At 41.9% G+C, this 26,451-nt stretch overlaps 1 protein-coding gene across 8 annotated transcripts in view; it reads left to right on the top strand.

Moving 5' to 3' along the window:
* Positions 1 to 26,451, top strand: part of KCNH7 (potassium voltage-gated channel subfamily H member 7) — a 331,840-nt gene that overhangs the window by 180,121 nt on the left and 125,268 nt on the right. For all 8 annotated transcript variants that reach the window (XM_065560719.1, XM_065560718.1, XM_065560716.1 and 5 more), the window contains exon 3: positions 7,641 to 7,796. In XM_065560719.1, the coding sequence (XP_065416791.1) occupies positions 7,641 to 7,796 (156 nt within the window). The remainder of the gene's footprint in view (positions 1 to 7,640; positions 7,797 to 26,451) is intronic.

The following is a 26,451-nucleotide window of genomic DNA, read 5'->3' as shown; positions in this document are numbered from 1 at the left end:
AACCCAGGCTGGATTGCTGATCACCAGTATTGTTTGCTTTAAGTAAAGTGTACATATGCTACAAAATGGAAAAGAAATAAGTGTGTAATACCAAAGTAAATAATGTGGAGACATATTCAAGGAGGTAGCATAGGCAGCTAAGGTGACCACACACATTTCAGGGAAATGAAGGAGAGCTGTAGGATAAATGCAGGACAGAATCTATATTTTAAAGGACAGCACCTTAGTTTTTTATTCATGGTAAACTCTTATTAACACAAAAGCATAAATATTTAAAATAGTGTATGATTATTTGCACTACTGCTGTAGAAGTATGTGACAATAGTGTATCCTATATTGATTTTATGTGGGACAGGGGACATTAGGCAACAAATAAGGAGTGTCCCTTTAAAAAAAGTACAGAATATTATGCAGTGAGAGACAAATGTACCCATATGTTATTCTTCATTCTGTGCAGTACCAGGCATATATTCTCAAGCTGAATCTCAATTGTCCAGACCCTCTCTAGCTAGATAGACAAAAGATGCCATAAATGGTGAGATTCATGCCAAACAAATAAACACTGTAGAGAGTTGCAGCTGCAACTGAGGCACATAGATGCTAGAAATTAAAGTTGTTTCATTCATTCTAGTCAGTTTGCCTAAATAACAATGATGCCCAACCTTCAAACCTGCTAATGAGTGACTTGAACAAAAAAGTACAAGGGACTGAAATGTGAAATACCCATGTTTTGTTGCAAGTAACTTATAATTTATTTTAAAAGTTTAAAATAATCTTTAATTAAGAGATTATAATTTTTTTGCTGAGTTTCCATCTCCTTGAGGGCATGTGTTTTGAGTATGTATCTTGAGGACAAAAAAATGGCGTGAACGTTTCAGGAAAGAACAGGCAGCCTTCCCTCTTCCCACCCTGCTTCCCCACCTCACCACGCCTTCCCCATTCTCTGTATTATAAAGGATTTATGTTATGTAGTTGTTTGGATTTTCCCCTGAAACAGTCACTCACGTGTTTCATTCAAATCTTTATTTGGAGATAAAAATGAGGCAGATTCTGGAAATGATTTGCCTAGCACTACAGCCTCCACTCTCTCACGGACAGCCCATTTACTCTCCCCGGTGTTTGCTCTTTCCATTTCTCCTTCCCTGCACATCTCTCATCAGCACCTTCAGGCCAGGAAGGAGCAGCTGTGTGGATTGTAGCAGCAGCCACGCTGGGTTTTCCGGGAATTGAAGGCCACAGCAGCTGCAGCAGGAGGGTGTCATAGCTCCTCTTTGTGTTTGACGGCATCAGAGTGGGTGTAGTTGGTGTATGGACACACCGCCATGCACACACAGGAGGCATAATACAAACAGAGCTGGGCGACATTTTTTGGACAATCATTTATCAGCTGAAAAATGCAGCTTCTGGGCGACTGAAACTTTGTGGTCAAATAGTCAGGTCAAATTTGGTGTCTAGTTTCAGCTGAAAAAATTTAGAAAAAGTCAAAACGTTTCCTTCTGACATTCTTGTATGGAAGTGTTTTGATTTTTCATTGCAAAAAGAGGTTCCCTTTAGAAATGTAGTTAGATTTATTTTTTTAAATAAAGGGGAGAGGGGAATAAAAACCACACAAACAATTAAATGAATCAGAATGACAAACCATTTTGTTTGACCCCAAATGAATGTTTTTCTTTATTTGGTTTGTCCATTAAGCCAAAACATCAATGATTTGCTCAGCTCTGCATACCCCTATGTTTCTGCCTCCCTTCTCAGCTACCCAGAGCAGCAGCAGATGTGAAAAAATTGCCTGAGAAGTCAAAAATGCAGCACAGGGAGACAAAATTGATTTCAAAGCATGATGGGTGAAATCCTAACCCACTGAACTCAATGTGAAACTGTCATTGACTTCAAGGGGCAGAATTTCTCCTGATGTTCAGTGAAATGCAGAAGTGGGGAGGCCTGATAAAAACTGTCACACACTTTCAAGCAACAGTGATGAACCCTTTCAAAGTGACATAATGGGTGTCCCAATACAATAATGATGGCTGTGTCTCCCACGAGTGAAATTCTGGCTTCCTGCAGGATTAGGGCAATTACTTAGATGCCGCAGTCTCTCGTTTTTCAGAGATTCTGTGAGCATGGCACATGTAATGCTCTGTGAAAATCTCAGTCTCAGACAAGCTGAATTAAAATAGCTGTTTGGCGTATGTCATTTTTCAAAAGGTGGCTGGTCACACTCTTGCATGTGAGAATGGAGACAGTTTTATGATTCAGAATGCACTGACTATTGTGTTATTGTTGCCATTAGTTCACTTGCAAATGTAAAAAGTAGCTACTATCATGTGAATGAATGAGTGTGGCTTTATCTGAAAGATGGATAAATAGGGCTCTACATACTGAGGAAATCTTTCATACAAAGCTGACTTAAAGTCACCTGAAAGGGAAAGAGATTTTAATGGGCCAGATTCATCAGTATGCTTTGTGCATCACCAGCATAGTACAAAGCAAGCAGATTAGTTATTTATCAGTAATAACATGTGTCTTTGTGACAGTTCTCAGGGCACCCAGGACTGTAAGTCACCCTGTTATCCCCTGCCTCCAGTGAGAGGGAGTCAGTTCCAGTCTTTCAGTCACTCAAACACTATCCTCTGAGCTATGCCAACCTTATCTTCACCTTGGAGGACAACAAGAGTTGCCCCCAAGTCCTTTTAGATCATTCCCTTGTGATATCCACCCCTGACAGTGGCTATTCTCAGAAATTGCAGGTGCTCTGCATCCAAAGATGCAGTGGACCCCAGTTTATCAGTTTTCCTTAAGCCACCACTCCTGTAAACCACACAGCACTTATGATAAAAGCCAAAGGCTTAGAAAGAATAAAGAAAGAATAAAGCTTTATCTAAAAAGGAGAGAAAGTGGTAGAAACAACTGGTTACAATACTAAACAAATTCATAAAACGCCAACACTTATCAATAGTTACCTTTCCTATCTAATAAAGTATGTCGTCCCCTCTCCCCCCCCCCCCCCAAGTTCAGTCAATTGCAGAACTGGCTGGTTTCACAAGAACCAGGATCCAAACATTCATAAAAGCCTCCTACTCTTTAATGGATTTCCACCGTGAATGGATCCAGGGTGCCTGTCCCTTTACTCTGTTATACTTGAATAGTCTTTTGACTTTATTCATAGCCAGGGTGATCTCTTGCCTGCTGTAATGTTCCCTTTAACCTCCAAGTAGTTTCCATCATTTGAAATTGCCTTTGATGGTTTTCCATTCACTGTTTTAGGATGGGGCAAGGGTAGACTATAGAACCTTGCATTACCTCACCCGCTGACTAGAGAGGGGTAACAACTCCCTTTTGCTTGAATGGGTCACCTCTGAGACACATTACCTCCTGGGGACTAATTTCTACTCCAAGTCCATAAAGAATACTTTCAGTATAATACATTTTCCCTTAACTATTCTCCATACACATCTCACAGTGATTATGAATCTCTACAAGTTATGAGCTTTCTGTAGATACCTTTTTTGTTACTCTTTGTGGATAAATGTTTGTAAGACATGTTTAGCAGTGTGAGTTTGTTAGATTTGAGGTGAGAGTTATTTGCAAAGAACATGGGACCTTTTGCTAAGGGGTGTCTGGGTTACAGTATTTCAGCAAGGGATTGCTCCATCCTAGCCCATCTTCTCTATAGGATCCTGTTGTGAAATCATAATGCTGGATTTCTAATATCAAATTAATTTCCACGGAAGCGTATGGACCTAGATCCTGTTCTCATTGAAGACAATAGCGTTTCTGCCACTGATTTCAATAAAATGTCAGACACCCATGATTTTGACTTAAATTCAGGAATAAGCAGAAGGAGATACTGGGCTACTGTTTAGAAAGAGCTTTTCTAAACATGGAATTCATACTGCCAAGGAAATTTCCAACTTTTCTCCAGCGTCTCTCAATCTACTCATATAGCGTCCATCACAGAAATAATTTTAACTATATATGCTTAGAATTGTTTTCAATGATAAAGTAAATGATCATATTTCATGACAATTCCTGAATAATATTCTTTAAAAAGCTGGGAGAGTGAAGTTTTGGTCTTTCAGCACACTAATCTAATTTCAAATACCACTTGGATATTTAATCAATTTGTTAATAAAGGTGTAATTTTAATAATTATTCTGATTACACATCTTCTGCTTTCTCAGTGGCTACAGATAAGAATTGCAAATTCCAGAAACTTCATTAAAATTTTTATTGCTCATCAGAGGCATTTCCTACTTTCAGAATGTTTCAGTAAAGAGGACAATCATGGAAATCATTCTGAGTGCCATGACAAGTAATTGAATGACTAGGAGTGCAAATATTGGATAATATTGTTTATAAACAAGTTACTTATTACTTCCTTCATTACTGTCAGCTTCATTAGAGCATCAGCTACTTTTTTCCCCAGCCACGTATTTATCTCTTTACTCTGGCTTTTTATAGTCACAGTTGCATTTTGTCTTATTCTTACATTACTTATTTTCATTTGGATACAAATAATCTAGCTTTTGTGATATTGACATCATAACGAAATGTTACTTAAGAGTGAATTATGCTGCTTAGCTGGTACCATAGCCCCTTGTGCTCTGAGGCTGTCAGACCTCATAAACTAGAAGGGGTTTGGTTTGGTGAGGTGGCTCTGGAAGCAAGGCCTTCACTAATGATCAGCAAACTGGGTCTAAATTCTACTTTAAGATTTCCTGCATACTGTGTAGTCCAGTACAGCAGAATGGAAGTTTTTGGTGATAGTACAATCAATACAATAATCTCTGTCATATTTATTTTGATATTAACTTCAGTTTATTTTAGGCTGTCCCCACATTTCAGTTTTCAATGTGCTGCTAATTTTTATATCGATCACACTTAGTTGCATTGTAGAAGCTGTCACAGGGAAACTAGAGATTTTGGCAGCTAGGTAAAGGGCAGAGACAGAGTTTGGTACTCAAAAAGGCTTGAGTGGTGGATTGGAATTGTGGGATAAGCATATTACCTTGATGTTTCCACTAAAATGATCATCTGTGAACTATTTAGACATTTAATTTTCCACATGGTTTTCCTTAACTTTCAGAGTAAACTCCCTAGTTAGATGAATGGAGGCAGTTCTCAGAGCTATCTTTCAGGCTGTCTGCACACTCAGGCAGAGATCATGGCGTCACCTTATATTTGGTTCACATTATAAGGTTTAAACACAACCAAACTGGCAACAAGTGTATATTCCAGTGGAATCATAGACTACCTTGAAGCAACACCTATATGGTACAGGAAGTAGTGTTATGGAATTTGTTAGCTGGCACACCTTTCCCTTAAAGGTGGAGTGTTTCTGCAGGTGCTATCTCTTGGATGAGATGTAACATGTAGACTCTGATCACTTGTAGTCATTAAATACCCCCTGGCACTTCTTAAAAGCCCTGGTGTGGTGGACAAATTCTAGCCTGGTTAAATTCATTAGGCCAAATACTCTGTTGGTGTAAATGATATAGCGCCATCAACTTCATTGGACCTATGTTGATTTACACCAGCTAAGGATCTCTCCCACTTTGTGTTCCTAAATTCCCCCTGCAATTTCCTTTGGCCACAGTATTATTCAATTTCTGTCATGTTCTTGTGCTGTATTTCTCCACAGAGGTGAATCGCTACCTATGGTGTACATATCTTTTGTACATGCTTGGGAGTGAAATCTTCTCTGTAAATGTGAAATAGCATTAATACTTCATGTTGTTGGAAGACGTCAAAAGCTAAAACTCCCTTGTGTGCAAAAGGTAGCCTTGAGCATGTGTTTAGTCAATGCTGTGGGTCACTGTCATCCTTGTTTCCCAAAACCATAAACATTTGATCCACTGGAGTTTAGCATTCTTCAAATCCATGTGAGTTTCCTCCCAAGACAATCTCCTGCCCTTTGATTTTTCCATGAGGCAGGAGGTGGAAGGTTGCAGGATCATCACTTGATTAGTAAAACTGCATGTCACAACAGAATCCACATGCTGAAAAATTCAAAATAACAAGCTGTGACTCGAAAGTAACAATGTCTTTCAAATTGAATCAAGAAATGTAATTTTAAGTCTTAAAAGTCAATACGTATTTTGGTTAATTAGCTGAAAACATAATGGTTATTTCTAGCCTCTCTTCAGACTCTCTGTTTAGCCAGTCTATGTTGCAATGCTTGGCCTGCAGCATTTCTATTTATAGCTCTCATGGAACAGTCTTAAATTGCTTATTTTCTGTTTACTAAAGTCATCCCCTTTGTTACCATGGTAACTGTGGCAAGTGCCACAGCTTAACTGTTTTATTAAATGGATTGAAGGTACAGCTGCAAAACTTGAAGGGGAAGCATGTCCGTTTTTAGCCATAGCTCCAGCTGCCTTAAATACCACATTATAGCAAATGTTACCTTAAATATTAGGGGCCAGGTTCTGATTTCAGTTACAATGGTGTAAATCTTGAGTATTTCTTTTTTCAGTGGCGATACTTCTGATTTATTGTGGTGAGACCCAGATCAGGATCTGGCCTTAAAAAAATTACACTGCCTGTCGAATTTCACTGATTATTACATTCAAATGGATCAATTACAGATGATGTTCTTGCTCATCTTGGGAAGACACTTGCTCACAGTTGTATTTGTGTGAAGCTTTTAGGAGAATATTATCTTATTGCTTACAGCAATCACATTATTATTGGGAAAAGAACAGGAGTACTTGTGGCACCTTGGAATCACTGCATTCCACTAATGTAACACCAGGAATCAGAGGGAAGCTAATGACTTTGTCCAATATCAGTTTTCCAAGGAAAATTATAATGAAGAACATAGGACAAAACTTTTAAATCCCTACTAAGGGATATGTATGTAAAAGGGCACCGAATTTCAGAAGTGCTAAGCAATCATACCTCCTGTTGAATTCAGTAAGAGTTGTGGTGGTCAGCATCTCTGAAATTCAGGCCTCGTGAATTAGGTCTGTCACCGTGGATTTGGGTGCTTAACATCAGTTACTCAAGTTAGAAAACCTTGGCTATCAAGGTTTGGAGATGTGTTTGATGATAGAATGTGAATCACCAGTGAGTATGATCAAGTTAAAAACAAAGGACTTGTTTCCATGAACATCATTTTTAATGCAAAATCAAAATGCCATTGTGAAGACCCCAAAATAATAATAGCTATATATTTACACACATAAATATTTCATAAGTGATTCTCTCTATTGTAACCAAACCAAAAAGCTTCAAGAATTCCTGACATTTAGGAAGCGAATGTGGCTTTGTGTTCTCCAGTAAGCATTGTGGTTGATGGGGTAGCTTGCTGGTGGCATTTGATATTGAATACCTCCACAATGTGATGCTGTGTGTTTATGTTCAAAGCATTTCCAATGAATAAAAACCAGGGCACCAAAAGAAAGTGGCAACTTACCTGAGAAGTCTATTGGAACAAGTTCACATGATAAGCTATTAGAAGACACATTTAATCTGTGCCAACAATGGCCTTATTTAAATCAAAAATTCTTCATGTGTTGGGTGAGCAAAAGAAACAATCTGCAGGATTTTTGACATTACTGGAGTTATCGGTGAAAGAAAAAAAGACACTATGCAGATTTCTTTGACTTACATAAACTTCCTTTCTTTTTCTCCCTTCTTAGGGTCCACCTTCATTTGCAACACCCACATAATCCCAGTGAAAAATCAAGAAGGAGTAGCTATGATGTTTATTATTAACTTTGAGTATGTAACAGATGATGAGAATGCGGAGTCTCTTGAGAAGTTCAACCCGATATTGCCAGCCAGACTTGTAAACCGTAAGTGGGGGGCAAGCGGAGGAGGGAAGGGGCAAGAAAGCTATCATATATCGCTGTTATTTTCATTGCGGAACAGTTTCATCCAAGTTATAATTTCAGATATTATGAATTAAAAATATATCAATGGAGCTAATTGCAAAGAGAATTTGCTACTCTTGACAATACTTACTGCTCGTATAACTGTGGTATAATTTTAACGTACATAACTTTTTAGTTGCAGGTTTCCACTACAAGTGTGTCAATTTTGACTTATTGCTAAAATAGTGTATTTCAGTTTTTGACACATTTCAGCAAAAAGTGATCAAAAATATGAACTAAAGTTGAAAAACAAACCCAACGAAAACCACAACGTTATCCTCAAATATCCTAATTCTATTAAGAGTTGGTACCTTACCATAAATCTAGGCAAATGTAAACTAAACCTCAGGAAACACTTCCTAACTAGAGCTGAGTGTGTAATGCAATAAATAAATAAATAAATAATCCATTCATATTAGTTCAAATCTTTAAGGGCTTGATTTTGTGCCCAATGAAGTTGATGGCAACTCACCTGTTGATTTTGGTGGTACAAGGATAAAACCCTACGTTAATTTACATTGGCCATTCTCACATACCTTTTATGTTTTCATTTGAAAACATTTGAATTTTACGGAAATATTCATGGAAAGTTAATTTAATAGCTGAATGCACAAATATTCCCCGAAATTAAATTTTAAATTTGCATGCAAAAGTATTCAAACCAGAAGTACCTGCATGCTCATCTAATCAGGAGATAAAAACAATCCATAAAGTAAAACATTTTAAAGATGTACATGTGAGAAATCATGAACCACTTGCAGATTGCCTGTGAACACAAAAAAAGGTTAAATTCATCAAATAAAATTATTCATTGGGAATCATTTGCTTATTCCTAACTGTGAGGGCTATTAGATTGTGAAATACCTGTGCAAAGGAGGCAATGGAAGCCTCATTGCTTGACACGTTTAAAACCAGACTTCAAAGCAATAGGAGATACACTGTAGAGAGCAAACCTGCTCAAATAGAAAGATGCAATGGATAATCTAATAGGTTTTTAGTCTCTCTAACTCCTAGGAATCCATGAATATTGTTAGTTCAAACTTTTATAGGCTAAGAAATCAGAGTCCCAATCAGTTCCACAGTTAGGGTTCATATATGGCAACTCAATGTATTGCTGAAACAGCACTGGGCTATATGCATAACGACATGTTTTACTTTACAACCATTTAAATGTATTCTTCTGGCAGAGTATTTCAGGCTGACCCAGCGTTGGATAAATAAGTGTAGTTGCTATTCCTCAGGGAGAGTGTATTGAGTGACTGAAAAGGAAGGTTCTAGTAAAGCAACAGCAAAACTCTTTGTTTCTGCTACTCAATTATTATTGTATTTTGGGGAGCTCTATGCTCCCCTTCCCAAATGGAAATGCACACAAGGGTACTCGAGGAGCCACGGTTCCACACCATCCTCTTTCAATATCATCAGCCTGCTCAGATATCCTTAAGGAAAGATCATAAAGACACAGCAAATCTGAAGCCCTACTTGGTGTTCCCTATTACCCCCACATTATACCCACTCCTTGTTCCAGCAATATGGATACTTCACCACAGCAGTGATCTTGTGACCCCTCTGAGTAGGGAACACACACTATGTAATAAAGAGTGCTGCTGCTCAGAAGCATCGGCCACCAGTTATGCCTTTTCCAGAGTGGAATATGCTGCAATAGAATGATTGCTCCCTATTCCTCTCCCTTCTATCCAGGCCACTGCCCTATGAAACTGAGCGTATGGGTGTAGCAGGGATCCAGCAGCTAGGGAGTTGGAGGGAACTTCTCGTCTCTATGTAGTAGAGCTGGTCAGAAATTTTCCAGTGGAATGTTTCTCTGTTGGAAAATCCTGATTCATCAACAGTGAAATATTTCATGAAAATTGAAAACAAAAGTTTTGGTAAGGTCAGAATATTCCATGTCAACCTTTTTGGAAAAGAATGTTTTAATTTTTCATTTCAAAATGACTTCTTTTTTTTCAATTTATATTATAAAATGATATCGAAAATGAAAAAAAGTTGAAATTCAAATGACATATATTGAAATACTTTGAATTTTGTTTGTTCCTTTCTGGAGCAGAAGAAATTTTGAAATTGCACCACTGTCCCAAAACAAAACAAATCTGGTTCTGGTAGAGCTCTACTGTGTAGCTTTCATGGCCCATTTTCTGCAGAACCTGCATACATTTGCTCACCTTCACTTCGTACAGTCACTCCCTGAAGAGTTTCCTCTAACATAGTCAGCTCTTACTGACAGATTTCCCAGAGCAGATCCATGCTAGTACCTGCTCTTAATGAGCCAGAACATATTCTGGCAGTGACCATTATTATTGTCCTCATAGTCTGGTTGGTCCATTAACACTTGGAAAATTGCCTTTAGCATTACACTTAACGTGATAAAGGGACTTGGAACCTCAGCCCTCTGACTGGCAAATAACCTACCCAACTCTTTCTGGATAGAAGGCAAATAGGGGCCGGAACATCATTGCAAATGCCCAGGGGAGAGCTCCCCCAGTCTACGCACAGCATAGGAGTGTCTAAGTGGTCCAATGCTGCTTCCCCACCCCTGCAAACCGCAGTGCAGGGAATTAGAGGGACTGTAGTGCACAGCGCTATAGCAAGTCTGGATTGCTCCTGATTAAAGCTACCTTTGATCCCTCCCCATAGGCTGTGCCCTCTGTGCTGCACCTCTTGGAAAGCCAGCCCCGAACCTCACCCATTGTCTGCCATGCATTATGTTGTGGTTAAAAAGTACAGAAAGCATGACATCGCTATAGTACTTGCAAGTCATTTCAAATGCAAAAGAGATTTCAATCCCCCTTTGGTGAGATGCACCCTGAAATAAAGTGTTCATTAAGATCTGAGGAAGAACACTTTGTGGGTAATGCAATAATTGGATGTAAGTGCACAGAATGGACTAAATTCTTCCCTCTGTTACACTTGTACAACCCCATTGAAATCAATAGTGTTGTTTGGGTATTACTGTGGAGAGATTATTGCCCATCATTTAAAACTAGCAGAATGCCTATAATGCGGCCTGCTTATAATGTAGTGCAAATTATTTACAATTTTTATGAAAAGTATTTTCTTTACTCTTCCTCCTTTTAAATACAATCAGTCCAAGCTGTATTTTTCCTTTGTTTTTTTTTTTGTTTGTTTTTTGTTTTTTTATATATAGTACATTTCAACAGAAGGTTATACTTTTCTAGAAATATTACCATTAAAATCCCATCAGGAGGTACAGTAATAGTGATACAAATTATGTCTGATAGCCTCCAATACTATTCTGCGTCCATTTTATGCAGGGTATGACTTTAGGTGTTTTGAATATTCTTTGCTTTACTATTAGTTTTCAATTGCAATTTTGTATTGTCAGAATAAAACAGGACGGTTGAATTTTCCCTAGTGTGGCTATAAAGGTAACATTGGCTGGGGGAGTGGGGTGGAGGACGGAAATAGAGTGGTAGTTAAGAAAAGGAATGTCCTTTTCCCACCCCCTCATCCCCCAAGATTTCTGGCCATCAGTTCCTGTTATCTATCTGTAATACATCAGCACGTATACTTGGAAATGTTCTGATGCCCCACCTGAAGTCTCATGTACATTCTGTGTGTGCTTCAGAATCCCAACACCCATTTGCCTGAATTGCACTTGTCCCAGATTCAGCTGCTGGTGCCACTCCAATCCTGAATGAGTAGGAGCCAAATTTATGTGCAGGAAGCCCAGGGCCGGCTCCAGGGCTTTTGCCGCCCCAAGCGGCAAAAAAAAAAAAGAAAAAAAAGCCGCAATCGCGATCTTCGGTGGCAATTCGGCGGGAGGTCCTTCGCTCCAAGCAGAAGTGAGGGATCGTCCGCCAAATTGCCGCCAAACAACTGGATCTGCCGCCCCTCTCCGAAGTGGCCGCCCCAAGCACCTGCTTGGCAAGCTGGTGCCTGGAGCCGGCCCTGGGGAAGCCCCAACCTTGTCAGTTCCCGTCTTAAAACTGTAACAAAGGGGTAGATTGTGAGGGGACTCCCATCACTGTGAATCAAGAGGGCCCATCTCTCGCTGGTCTTATTGCCATGTATGCCCTCACAGCCTCCAAAGGGCAGATCCCAGGCTCACCACACCTCCTGTAAATAATGGTTTGCCCTGGCCTCCTTGATCCATCTTTGACCTCCTCAAGATTATTACCACTGATTGCCCCTCCTAGTGTATAACCACCAATTCCAAAAGAGTCCCTACAGGACCCAGGTACTAGTTTGCTGATTCAAAAAGCTCCAAAAATGCTACCAGAAAAGCTGCCTTGAACAAGCCCAACTCTTGTCCACAATGACATAAGGGCTCTAGGATCCACACCAGATCCCTAAGCATATTAACAGTGATGAGGCAACATGCATCCTCCCTAGGGTCGGTGCTTCAAAACCACCCCACTGGAAACCTCCAAACTAAAAGCCCACTACAAGGATCTGGGTAACCATTCAGCCTACTGACAAACTTAAGGGCCAAAAGGTGAGTGGAAATGGTAGATGACACCATTTGCCAGGTTACTAACGACACCATGTAGTGCAGCAACCATTCCTCTATAATGGGCCATACTGTTGACAGGCCCTCCCATTCCTGAAATTGCACAAATTCATTAATACTTCTCTCATAGCTCTGCAATGTTCATGGAGCCACCAATCTCTGTTCTATAGGAACAGCCGACATCTGCCAAGGTTCCACAGTGCTAGCATCATCCATTTGGGTTCCTTGCTGGCTCCTGGTACCAGCTCATGAATTCTGTCCATCTGACAATGAGACAATGCATCTGCTATGCCATTGTCAACTCCAAGCACATGTCTGGAAGAGAAACAGATGTTAAAGCTTACACATTGTAGTACAAATGCCCTCACCAGACTCATAACACTTCATGATCTGGAGGACTGGCAGTTGGTAACATACTACTGCCATGATGTAACACCAGAAATACAGCCTTTTATTAGCAAACTCCATTCCCCAAATGACTACTGCAACTAAAATGGGGAAAAAATCCAGAAATGTTATATCCTGCACTACCCATTTTTTAATCCAGGTGGAGGGCCATTGCTGGGTGTGCCACCTGCCTTGGTAAAATACCCCAAAACCTGTACTTCCCAAAGCATCCAAATGGATCTTTAAATCAGCCTCAGGCATCCATTCCTCCCTCTACAATCCATTAAAATGGCTCAGCAACTGTCCCTCCACCTCTACCCCAAATCATCCTTCATCTCTCTAGTAACTCTTATAAAATGGTGAGGTTGAGTTATGCCTCTGGTGACCTCTGCAAGCCAGGAACAGAATGCCCATCCCCAGTGTTACCACTCAGCAGGCAAAAATAAGATGCCCAACACTAGATTGCAGCTCAGCGAGTGGAACTTTCCTGGCCACTCTTCCTCCTCTAATCAAGCCCTGTAGCTCCTGAAGCTTTTTCTGAGGGAGGCACCATATACCCACCAGTGTGTCTAGCTCAATCCCCAGGTAGGTCAGTTTAAGGTTCATCCATTTTTAACTCCACGAGGACTGTCCTCAATCTTTTAGCCAGGGCCTGAAAGGTGTCTTATCAGGCTAATACACTGGTCCGAATTCGCCCTGCCTGTGAACAATAAGTCATCTAAGTAATGCACTACCTGCCATAAACCAGCTTCCCACATCACTGCCCAGTGAAGCACTGTGTTCAATTTCTCAAATGCTGAACAGGATATTGCGCATCCCGTGGGCATAGCTTTGTCATAATAAAATTGTTATTTGAAAAAGAAACATAAAAGGTTAAAGTCAGAAGGATGCACTGGCAGCAGTCGAAATGCAGACTGAATATCACACTTGGCCATCAGTGCCCCTCGGCCACAAGACCTAACCATGCACACAGCCTCATCAGAGGAGGCACAGCACATAAGAACAAAATACAGTCTATGCCATTGTTAACTGAGCTATCATGTGGATTTGACAGGTGGTAAATTAAGCGATATTCACCCAGCACTTTCTTAGGGACCAAGCCTAGGCGAGAAGCCAGCCAGTTCTATAGAGATATGTGATTGAATGGCCCTGATGCCCTATTCTTTTTTAATTCTTTTGTAATCTTTTTCTTTACAGTATGACCCATTCCCACAAAGGACTTCAAATTTTTGTACATCACATGATTTCTTTTCCCCCAACAGAGATTTCAAACCCCACAGTAAACCCAAATATGCCCCATCTGTCTTGTCAAGACACTACCAAAGGAGCACCATTAACACTTCCAGCGTAACTGGACATGGTGCTCTTGTCCAGCCCCCCACTTTCAGCTTACCCCCCCATCCCCTTCCTGTGCCTTTGCCCCCATACCCTGCTTCCACCCCCCTGGGTCTGCAGGCGGCACCTGACTTAACCATCATTCTCTTTCTCCACTGTGGTCTTCCCTGACTGCTGTGGCTGTCTGGACCCGCAAGCACATTTCACAAGCATGCTTAAATTTGCGGATGCTACAAAAGCACCTGCTTTCATTAAATGCCCAGCAAATATCAGTACAAGCCTCAGGCCTCTGGCAGGCTTGGTGCAGAATGAACAGGCCACTGTCGGTGTGGAAACCAGGTCCCCGTGGTGTCATCCACTCTAACCACAGCGTACAATGTTATATTTCCCACCAGATTCCAATTTGTGCTGCTGCCCTCAAGCTAAACAGTGAAATCAAGCCATGCCCCCAAACATATTATATGCCCGCCTGGTTGTATTTGAACAATGCTGGGCTTCTGTCTGGGAAACCTCTGCAATAACACTTGCAAAGGTCAATTTTCCCCATTTTCTAGCTTCCCTTGGCCACTTGGACATCTCAATTGCCTGCTTGCTTTCCTCCAGCTTACTCTCTGTCAGTACCGCCCTGTGCAACAGTAATAATATGTCAACATAGTCACCTCTCAAAAATTTATCGTTAGTGGTACTGAGGAGAGGAACTCCCATTGAGGGTCAGCCACCCCACTCATGATTGATCATTGGGGCACCCTCAATGCCCTGTTGCCCCCAGCCACTCCTGGGGTGGCAATTCTACTGCATGAGTTCACATTCCCTATCAGTGGGTGAGATGTAGGGTGCTCATAAATTACTCCATCAAGGGCTCGTACCCCCTGGTGAGGAGGCTGCCCCACCTGTCTCCCAAACTCAGGCCCATGCTGGGTTTCCATTATTACTACTTCCGGCCCCTTCACCCATGGAAGCTCTTGGCTGCTGCAACAACTGAAAGTTAGTTTGCAACAGCTGTGTAATGCCATTAGCTTCTGTAGAAGGTGTGTGAACCCAAGACATCCCTGACACAGCTCCATCCCTGACCCCAGATCCCTGTGTAGCCTTTTGGCTAGTTCCACTACCCCATCCTCCCCTACCCCTCCCCATAGGTCCCCCAAGATGAAAAGTGGGCAAGTTCTCTGAACCTTACTGAGGTCCACCCTACAGAGACCTGATGCAGCATTGGATTGAAGGGACTCACTTTCAAACCTTGCCTCTGCAACCTCCATTTGGCACTGGTCACACTCACCCCAGCCAGCTGTGTCACTCTCCTGTTGCAATCCAATTGTTCAAATGTCCTGGCTCTGGACAACCCCCTGCACTTTGTAAGCATTGTAGTGCAATGGCAACAATTCTGAAAGTAACTACCTTAATTGCTTTACCTCATTCTCTGTTGGCTCTGCCACCCCCAAACACAGCTATTTCACCACTCGGTGTGTTTGCTTCCCAGGAGCCATGCCATTTGGTAGACTGACAGACCACCCTGGGATCCACTAGCCCGAGTCCTGGGTTCAACCCCGTACCCATGTGGTGAGGATCCCACCCCCGGTCTTCTCCCTAGAGCCCCACCCCATCCCGAGCTGGGTTTGGAACTCCCACCCCTGTCCGCTCTAACACACCTGCTGTGGCTGGCTGGAAGGAGGGGCATCTCCCCCTCCTCCAGTTCTCCTCAGTCTACTATGGCACTGCACCAATGGGTTTGAAACTCCCTCCCCTTCCCCTTCTGCTACTAAACAACCACCTCTGCATCTGTGGGCTGGAACTGGGGGCTCTTCCCTCACTTCTCCCTGGTCTGCTACAGCTGCCAGTTGAGTTTGAAACTCCCTCCGCCTCCTTTCTGTTATCAAATGCCTGTGGGCTATTCCAAGGGGCAAAAATATGGGAGGAAAGATTACTTTAACCATCTTTATGGTCCCCTGGGTGCAGCCAAGGACCAAATATACACATGGCTGCTCTAATTAATGCCTGGATGCTCATAGTCTCAGTGGCCATTCTGGCAGCCAGAGATTGCCAGAGCATAGGGTTGCCCAGCTGTGACCCACTTTCCTTTGACCACACCTGCTACATGGTTGGGCCTAGGAGGTGTAGAAGCTGCTACATCACCCAAGAATTCCCCCTAAACAGAAAGAATTCTTAGGAACCAGGTAGGTCCATTTGCTGAAGCTGCACAAAGCCACCAGATGGATGTGGTGGATGAGAGCAGGCACAGAGCTGAAGAAAAGAAAACCTTGGACCTTAAAATTTAGAAGAGACAGATGAGGAAGGAGTAGGAGTAGGAGAAAAGAAGATAAAGAGCAAAGAAAACTAAATAAGGGAGAAGATTAAGAAAGAGAATGAAAAGCATAATGAAATAGGACTATAATCAATTATATTACCTTGTTAATTTTGGATACGCTTAGGCTCTTTCCTATTAGTTATAGTGGTAGGCCATTTCTCAATACAAATACCTAATTTAAAGTTCAGTCAAGCCCAAACATTGGAAGTGAACAGCAAATTCTCTGAGAGCAAGCTATTTTTTCAACAAATAACCCTGCATAGAAGGTATAGCACCAGATACAAACTGATGAGTTATGTTAATTGGAACACACAAGGAATATACATTAATGGGAAAGTGGGTGGGTGGGGGAACAGATAGGATTAACATTTACTAGAGAGAAGTACCAGCATCTTAAGAGGCTCCTTTTAAGTGTAAGTTTCCTTAAACTGAATTTTCTTGTATTAAAATGTCTTTTTATACACACAAGAAAATATAGATAGCAGATATAGACAGTCAAACTGCAGGAAGGCAGCGCTAATAAGTGAATGGGAAACAAAGGGAACACAGTTCTTTGCCAGGTCCCAGGAAACAAGACAATTCATCGATACTGTCACTCATCCTCCGATGCCTAAGTAAGACTTGACATAAAATATATCAAATGCAATTTTGGAAATTCCTTCCCTTTGCCTGAAAGCAATTATACTTCCAACTGCCACCAATAGCTTTGTAGGTGATTGGTGTAAACTGTACTGCCACCAAATGTTAAAACATCTAAACAGTATTTTGTCGATACCTTCTAAGGTCCTCTTAACACAGTGTTGCACACAGTTGAGATCTAATATAGTAAAAGAAAAATACACTGGTTTATGCTGTGGAGATTGCACATTGCTTTCAGGTGCTTTGCTACAGAGAAAACAGGATCTGTAAGATCTTCAACTTTTATGAAAGACCCATTGAAGGCACTCCGCACACTGCAGGATTGAGCCCAGATTGTCTATCCTATTGTGATTAGATAGAAAAATTAAAGGTTTACTGAATGTATATTGGCAGATGTTTCATATTAGATTGCTAACTTATTGGGGCAAGGACCCTCTCTTTGTTTTGTGTCTGTATAGTAGTTGGCACAATTGGACCCTAATCCATGACTGGGGCCCTAGAGTAATAAAACAATAAAATAAAATAATAATAATTGATAATTAATAATAAAAATAATAAGATGAGTGGACTGAGGTTAGATAAACATAGCTCAGTCTTTTAAAAGGATTGCCCTCAGAAGCATAAGAACATAAGACTGGCCCTACTGGGTCAGACCAAAGGTCCATTCTAGCCCAGTATCCTGTCTTCTGACAGTGGCCAATGCCAGGTGCCCCAGAGGGAATGAACAGAACAGGTAATCATCAAGTGATCCATTCCCTGTCACTCCTTCCCAGCTTCTGGCAAACAGAGGCTAGGGACACCATTCCTGCCCATCCTGGCTAATAGCCATTGATGGACCTATCCTCCATGAATTTATCTAGTTCTTTTTTGAACCCTGTTATGGTCTTGGCATTCACAACATCCTCTGGCAAGGAGATCCACAGATTGACTGTGTGTTGTGTGAAGAAATACTTCCTTTTATTTGTTTTAAACCGGCTGCCTATTAATTTCATCTTGGTGACCCCTAGTTCTTGTGTTATGAGAAGTAGTAAACAACACTTCCTTATCTACTTTCTCTACACCAGTCATGATTTTATAGACCTCAATCATATCACCCTTTAGCCGTCTCTTTTCCAAGCTGAAAAGTCCCAGTCTTATTAATCTCTCCTCATACGGAAGCCGTTCCATACCCCTAATAATTTTTGTTGCCCTTTTCTGAACCTTTTTCTATTCCAATATATCTTTTTTGAGATGGGGCGACCACATCTGCACACAGTATTCAAGATGTGGGCGTACCATGGATTTATATAGAGACAACATGAGATTTTCTGTCCTATTATTCTGTTCCTTTCTTAATTATTCCCAGCATTCTGTTTGCTTTTTTGACTGCCACTGCACACTGAGTGGATGTTTTCAGAGAACTAACTATCCACAATGACTCCAAGATCTCTTTCTTGACTTGTAAAAGCTAATTTAGACCCCCATCATTTTATATGTATAGTTGGGATTATGCTTTCCAATGTGCATTACTTTGCATTTATAAACATTAAATTTCATCTGCCATTTTGTTGCCCAGTCATCCAGTTTTGTGAGATCCTTTTGTAGCTCTTCGCAGTCTGCCTGGGTCTTAACTATCTTTAGTAATTTTGTATCATCTGCAAATTTTGCCATCTCACTGTTTACCCCTTTTTCCAGATCATTTATGAATATGTTGAATAGGACTGGTCCCAGAACAGCCCCCTGGGGACACCACTATTTACCTCTCGCCATTCTGAAAACTGACCATTTAGAATGTGGTGGTCAATAGCTTCTAGCACATATGCAGGAACAAGTTCAGCAACCAGCATTGTGAAAAATAAGGATACTAGCAGCACAATAGCAGTGGAAGAATCCTTTCAACTTAGTATTTTTTCTATATTTGTTCTTGTAAAGACTCATCACCAGTTCCCTTTGTTAGGATGACCAGTGGTTATACTGTGGGCATGTTGAATTTTGGAACCTTACATGTACCGTATTAGTACATAACTTGCAGTGTTTTGCAGATGGGCACTATAGAGGGACATTCTCCACTCTGTTGTCTGTAAGACTACTTATGTTTTCTACCAAGTTTTTTGTTCAAGAACGCCTGTACACTAATAAATCAAGGCAGCCTTTGTTTGTATATAATTCTTTCCTGCTGTGCAAACGTTTAACTCAGAGTTTTGCTTCTTAACCTTCTAATCAGCTTAGACAACTCACTGTTGTATACTTCAGAGATGAGGAAGTTTTTTCTCCAAACACTTATTATACTGCTAGGTGTATATTTCTCTTTTGAAATATGTATATATTTTCAATCTTAGGGAAGCAATCTGATTTTTCTCTAGGTGGTCTGCTCAGTCATTCCTTTTATTAACTTTTACAGAAGCTGGTTTCTAGATCTAGAAATATTTTTAGCCAGTTTTGTTTCAGAGGCTTGTTTTAAGGAGCTTCTCTTTTACTGTGGCTTTTTGTTAGTTAATTTTAAATTTAATTTTGTCCTTTGATGTTATCATTCCAGAAATTTTTGGGGCTATGGAAAAAATACTTAGTAATCTTTCTATGCCTCACTTACTTTCTCCATATGTAAAATGGATAATAATAATAAATAATAAATAAATAATAATTAATAATTAATTAATACCTACAGGTGGGGCCTAAAAATATTTGTAAGGCATTTTAAGATGCTAAGATCAAAGGAAAATCAATTTAGTTAGAAGGCTATGTGGACACTCAAATCAGTATACACCTGGCTTATATTAATTTAGTTTAAGTCGAGTAGGAATTTAGTTTAAAATGACTAGGAACAGGTTTAAGCTAACCAGAATAAACCCATCTTAATCTGAAATAAGAGTATGTACACTAGGGTTAACATATTTCTACAAGCAAAAAAGAAGAGGACACTGGGGGGAGGAGCCCCGCTTTAGCCCCGCCCCTGCTCCACCCACATCCACTCCCTCCCACTTCCCACCCCCTGATTGCCCCCCTCAGAACCCCCAACCCCCCGCTCCTTGTCCCCTGACTGCCCCCTCCTGGGACCCCTGCCACTAACTGCCCCCTAGGATCCCACCGCTTATCTAAGCCCCCCTGCTTCTTGTCCCCTGACTGCCCCCTCCTGAGAATGCCCTACGACCCTACCTGTCCCCTGAGTGCCCCGACCCTTATCCACACTCCCACCCCATATTCACACCCCTGCCCCCAGACAGACCCCCGGTGACTCCCATGCCCTATCCAACTGCTCCCTGCCCCCGACAGGACCCCCAGAACTCCTGACCCATCCAACCCCCTCTGCTACCTGCCTGCCTCGACCCCTCTCCACAACCCTGCCCCCTGACAGCCCCCCCAGAACCCCAGACCCATCTAACCCCCTCTGCTCCCTGTCCCTGACTGTCCCAACCCCTCTCCACACCCCTGCCCCGCTGACAGCCCCCCCAGACCCATCTAACCCCCCTCACTCCCAGTCCATGACTGTCCCAACCCCTCTCCACACCCTTGCCCCCCTGACAGCCCCCCCCCCAAAACTCCCGACCCATCCAACCCCCCCCCCCCCGCCCTGTCCCTTGACCAGGGCCAGCTTTAAACAGCCCCGGAATCGGGCTGCGCTCCGGCCGGGGTTGCAGGGCTTGGGGCCGGGCCGGAGGTGCTTGGCCGGCGCTGCTGGGGCCCGAGCCGGGCCGGGGGTGCCGGGGCCCGAGCTGGGTCCGGTCCGAGCCAGGGGTGTTGGGGCCCGAGCCGGGCCGGGTCCGGGCCACGGGTGCTGGGGCCCGAGCCGGGCCGGGTCCAGGCCCGGGCCGGCGCTGCTGGGGCCCGAGCCGGGCCAGGTCCGGGCCCGGGCCCGGGGTGCTGGGGCCCGGGCCGGAGCCGCTGGGGCCGCCGGTCGCCGCTCGGCCAGGGCCGCGCCTCCCCGCTGCTCTCTTCCTCGCGCCCCCCAGCCCCAGCTTACCTGCTGCTGCCGCCCGCCTGCCCCTGCTTCTTTTCACACTTCCCGCGAAGCTCTGATTCGCGGGAAGCAGGGGAGGGGGAGGAGCAGGGGGCGGAGCGTTCAGGGGAGGGGAGGAGGGGGAAGACAGCTGCGGGGACGGACGGCATGGTAAGGCTGCAGGGGATGGGGGGAGCCAGGAAGGGGCTTTGGCTGCCCAGCGGCGCTTGGCCGCCACTTTTCTATCTATAAATAGCCGACCGGGGGGAAATCCCGGACATTTTTAGATTTTTAAAAATCCCCCCCGGACAGCTATTTTATAGAACGAAAAGCCGGACATGTCCGGGGAAATCCGGACATATGGTAGCCCTAATGTACACAAAGTTTTGTGCTGGTTTAATTAAACCAATTTAAGTTGCACCAATGCAACAGTTGTTTCTAGATAAGATCTTTAAAAAAATGTATTGGGAAAGGAATTTTAGGGGCCTAATTCTGTGCTGACTTACACCCCATGTAAATCAGAGTAGAATTTTCCCTAAACATCTAAAATTCATTTAAAACGTATTATTTGGGTAGCCACAATCATTACAAAACACAGGCTTTGGATAGGTTATTATTACCCACCACATACCCCACCTACTCACCCACTTGACAGGAATCTTATACAGGAAATTAAAGGGGTCAGTGACATGATTTATAGCCCAGTCCTGGCTTCTGCTCAGTTCTTCACATTTGAGGCATGCTGAATGTCTGTGAAGCTGCAGCAGTCTAATAACCGTAAAAGATCAAAATCAAAAGTGACACAGAATGGACATAGAGAAGATATGCAGGCAACAGGATGTCATAGATCTGAAGATACCAACTGTGATATGAAGAACACAGGTATAACTTTTCTACTCAAAGTCAGTGTTTTGGGGGCACTGCTATATGCACATATACAGTAAGATAATTAAAACCTCCTGCTGCTATAGTTCTGGGTTCTCCTCACATGCTGCATCATATAGATCATTGTTTTTTAAAGCTGTGAAGTCTGTTTTTTAAAGCTGTGTAAAGCAGGGGTGGCCAACCTGAGCCTGAAAATGAGACAGAATTTACCAATGAACATTGCCAAAGAGCCACAGTAATATGTCAGCAGCCCCCAATCTGCTACCCCCCTCCAGCCCCGAGCACCACCCGCCCACTGGCAGCCCCGCCAATCAGCGCCTCCCACTCCTTCCCCACTCCTCCTGCCCGCCACAATCAGCTGTTTTGCAGTGCGCAGGAGGCTCTGGTGGGGAGGAGGGAGGAGCGAGGGCATGGCAGGATCGAGAGAAGGGGCAGGGGCCTTGGGGAAAGGGGTGGAATGGTAGCAGGACCTGAGGCAGAGCAGGGGGTTGAGCAGTGAGCACCCCACAGCACATTGGAAAGTTAGCATCTGTAGCTCCAGCCTCGGAGTCAGCACCTATACAAAGAGACACATATTAACCTCTGAAGAGCTGCGTGCGGCTCCAGAGCCACAGATTGGCCACCCTGGTGTAAAGGTTAAGGAGTTAGACCGAACTTTTGCTTTTGGTAACACCTATACCAGACACTTCTAAGACAGACAAAAACAAAAACAAAAAGTATTCCAGTTTTCCACTTATTGATGCAAGTTTCTACAGATACTAATAGCATGATCCTTCTAAAATCCTCTGCTTAGGGAACCAAATAATTTGCAATACAGAATGTTTATGTTATAAGACAGATGCTTATAGTGTTCTTCAATGGAGCTGAAAGCCAGGCAGCTCCAGCTTTAGGTTAGAGATGAAAAGCTACTGTAGTAATATAAAGCCTTTCAGCAAGAGTGCATTCCTTTAAATAAAACAACCCATAACCCATTCCATTATTCAGGTGACTTTAATGTAATGTTACACTGTTCCATGCAACTAACCTTTACTATCAACATGGTTTTGTAATGGAGTTTAAATCTGAGCAAGAAAAGCAAGTCAGTATACTTTGAGCCAATTGGATGTAAGCCCAGAGCAACAGTCCTTACTCAGACAACGTTCTAGTCAGAGTTAGCAGCTTCTAAAAGACTGCAAGATCTTGGCAATATGAAAGAAACAGCAAAATTGTCTGTTTGAAGGATTCATTTTTTCAGACTATATTAGTTCCCAATCTGCTTGCATCTGAAAATTGAAACAAAATGTCAATATTTGCTAAAAGTGAGGTGTAGTTGGCTACATTACTTTTCTTGTTTTTAATTTTTATTTGTATCTATTGGGGAGACCTTACATTGTTAAAGTCCTGATTAAAAAAACCTTTTTATTTAATGGTGTTTCTAAGTTTCCTAATTTTAATTTAATTTGCAATGTCAGTTCTATGTGCACTGTTGCTGTTCTTATTATTCGTATGTATCTACACAGTACCATAACTTGTCATGGTATTTGATATAGACTCTTAAAAGACAGAGCCCCTGCCTTGAGGAGCTTACAATCTAAATTAAACAAAAATAGAACAGGAAAAGATGCCAAGGAAGGTGACAGGGATAAGAGTGAAAGGGTTAAAATGAATAATAATAATGCTAATCATATTATAATTCTTACTTTAAGAAGAGATGGATGTAACACAAGATGGGAAAAGTAAAGGGCCCAGGAGTGGAAGTCCACAATGGAAAGCAAAGTGAAGTGCGTTCTGAGGGATTTGAAGACAGAAAGTAGGGACGTTTGATGCACAGGAAAAGGATATTGTTCCAAGCATGGAGAGCAACATGAAAAAGGGGATAAAAGCAAAAGTGGGAGGAGGGAGCCACAAGGGAAGAAGAGTGGACAGTGCGCAGGAGGTGAGGAGTGACAGGAGATTAGAGATGAGATGTCAGCAGGGGCAGAGCCATGTGGAGCCTTGAAAGTAAATAGGAGGGATCTGAACTTTATGCAAAAAGAGACCAGGAGCCAGAGAAGGGACTCAAGAGATGTGTGTGTGAGAGAGAGAGTAGCAGGAGAGGAAAGGTATTTTAGCTGTTGAATGTTGGAGAGACTGAATTCAGTTGAAGCTAGACAAATTCAGACTGGAAATAAGGTGTATATTCCTAATGGAGAAAGTAATTAACCATTGGAACAATTTACCAAAGGTCTTGGTGGATTCTCCATCACTGACAATTTTTGACCCAAGAATGGATGTTTTTCTAAAAGACATGGTCTAGAAGTTATTTTGGGGCAGTTCAATGGCCTGTGTTAAATGAGAGGTCAGACTTGATGATCTGGCCTTGTAATCTACAAATCTAAGAAGGAAGAGGGAAGAGTCAGAGATGCTGAAGAGGAGGAGTTCACAGTTGTCCGTGTATGTCTTAGTGGGCAAAAATGGTGTGTTTATCTATTGTGTTAGCTCAACTGAGTTAGCTTAAAGTGATTGAAAAGTCCTGTTAAGCTGTAGACTTACATATTAGCTGGCCTTGTTCTTACTACCCCAAAAGCAACTGATTGTCTAGAACAGCTATTCAGCTGTGCATTAAAACAGTATCCGTCTAGTCCCAAAACCACAGTGGCTTATTTCCCTACTGGAAAGACAGTATTATCCCTTTCAGGTCCGTCAGAGTATCTGTAGAAAACTGATCAATAAAGAAGTTAATTAAATTTCTCAAATGTGTGTGTTTTGGGAGGGTCCTGTATCATTTTATCACTTCAATTTATAGGCCTGTTTTGCTACCTACTGGATGATTTCTTGGTTCTCTTCTCCTGAAAAGGACTGAGAGAAATTATTATTCTAGTCTTATTTTCATATTGCCATAGACTGGACAATGAAGAAGTGTATTAGGAACATAATGCTGGTGTAGCCTGGGTAGATGGCAAATGTTTAGAAGACCTAAACTTTGCTGATGATATTGCACTACTGAGCAACATCCCTGATAAGTTACAGACAAAGACAGACAGCCTGGCAAAATAAAATAGCAAGCCAAGTAGGGCTCAAAATTAGTTATACTAAAACAAACATCCTTGAAACCCAGATGTCAAGCTGTAACATCACATTAGAAGACAAATATATCAAGACAGTAGAACAGTTCACCTACCTGGACATCACCATATTGGCCAATGGCCATCTCAAGAAGAAAGTGACATCAAGGATAGGAAAGCCACACCATTTACTAAACTCAATAACATATGGAAATCAAAGCTATATAGCTCCAGAACAAAACTCAGAATTTTCAATTCAAACATATTCTCAGTGCTAACATGCTAAATATCCTGCGAGAGCTGGATATTTATGTTAAATAGAAAACTAGACCCCTTTGAAAATAAATGCCTAGTAAATATTCTGGGAATTAATTGGAAAGACCTCATTACTAATGAAGGGATATAAGAAATCCCCAACCAGTAGCTCATTTTCACCAGAATCAGAAGGAAGCACTTATTTGGGGCATGTACTCCGGATGCCAACACACAAACTCCCACCTGAAGCTGTCAAGTGGAAATCAACTGGTGTGAGGAAACAAGAGCACCCAAGAGAAACCTTAAGAACTGTTAGCGGGGAGGGTAGAACAGTTGATCTGAACACCACAGAGCAGATGGAAGCAGCAGCAGATGACAGAGAGGAATGGAAGAGACTAGTATCTGCCCCATGTGCTAATATTGACATGACAAGGATTTAATAGTAAATAATTTTCATATTGAGGGACTGTTTGGTTTTTATAATGCAGGCAGAATGCATAAGGACTTGCAGATAATACCTTTTCATATATTTTTCTGAAATCCTAAAACATTTCATTATCTTTGTGCAGGGAAAGATATATCTTTTTTCTATATCCTACAAACACACATGATGGGGTGATTCTCCATTAAAATGAGCACTGAACACTTCATTGTCAACTATGTTTTAGCAGCAGAGAGCTTGTAGAATTTGTTTAAAATTCACAAAAAATGCTAATACTTTGGCCTGATTCTGATCTGGTGACATAGGTATAAATTGGGATAGCTCCACTGAAGCCAGTGGAACTACATCAAGGTAAAAAGGTATAAAAGAGATCTGAAACAGGTCTTTTCTTTCTAAAATCCATGGATTAACTTCACTTTAATTAGATAAAGTGATTACTGTATACGCATTGGGTATTCATACATTGAGTTTCCTATATGCAAATTATTTGGTTGTATGAACAGGCACAGCAGTTTAGCATTAGATAAGCATTATCTATGGGCAGATAAAGTATTATATTAAAAAAAAGCTTACTATACAACTAAGCTGTCATAAAGAATGGGTCAAATAATGTACCATGTGAAACATGAAGCATACAAGCAATAGTAACCATCTGACCTTGCACAAAATATAATAAGAAATTTGTCCGGAGTATTATTTTTAGACATGCCACTGGGAGCACATTCATCATGAGTGAGGGATAGTCAAGAAAAATTGTGTCCAGGAGGACAAAGATTTCTAGCTAGCCAGACCAGAAGCCTAATTATGACAAAGCCTATGTTATTCTGTGTATTTGCCTCTAAGGTAAATTAAACTGAATGTTAGGTGAACTGAGACATCGCTGAGTCCTTGCTGTAGTAAAGACATAATA

This window comes from Chrysemys picta, chromosome 11, assembly GCF_011386835.1.
Source record: "Chrysemys picta bellii isolate R12L10 chromosome 11, ASM1138683v2, whole genome shotgun sequence".
Classification (NCBI taxonomy): Eukaryota; Metazoa; Chordata; order Testudines; family Emydidae; genus Chrysemys; species Chrysemys picta.
Note: the sequence above shows the minus strand (reverse complement) of the source record. Positions and strands in the feature narration are given on the sequence as shown.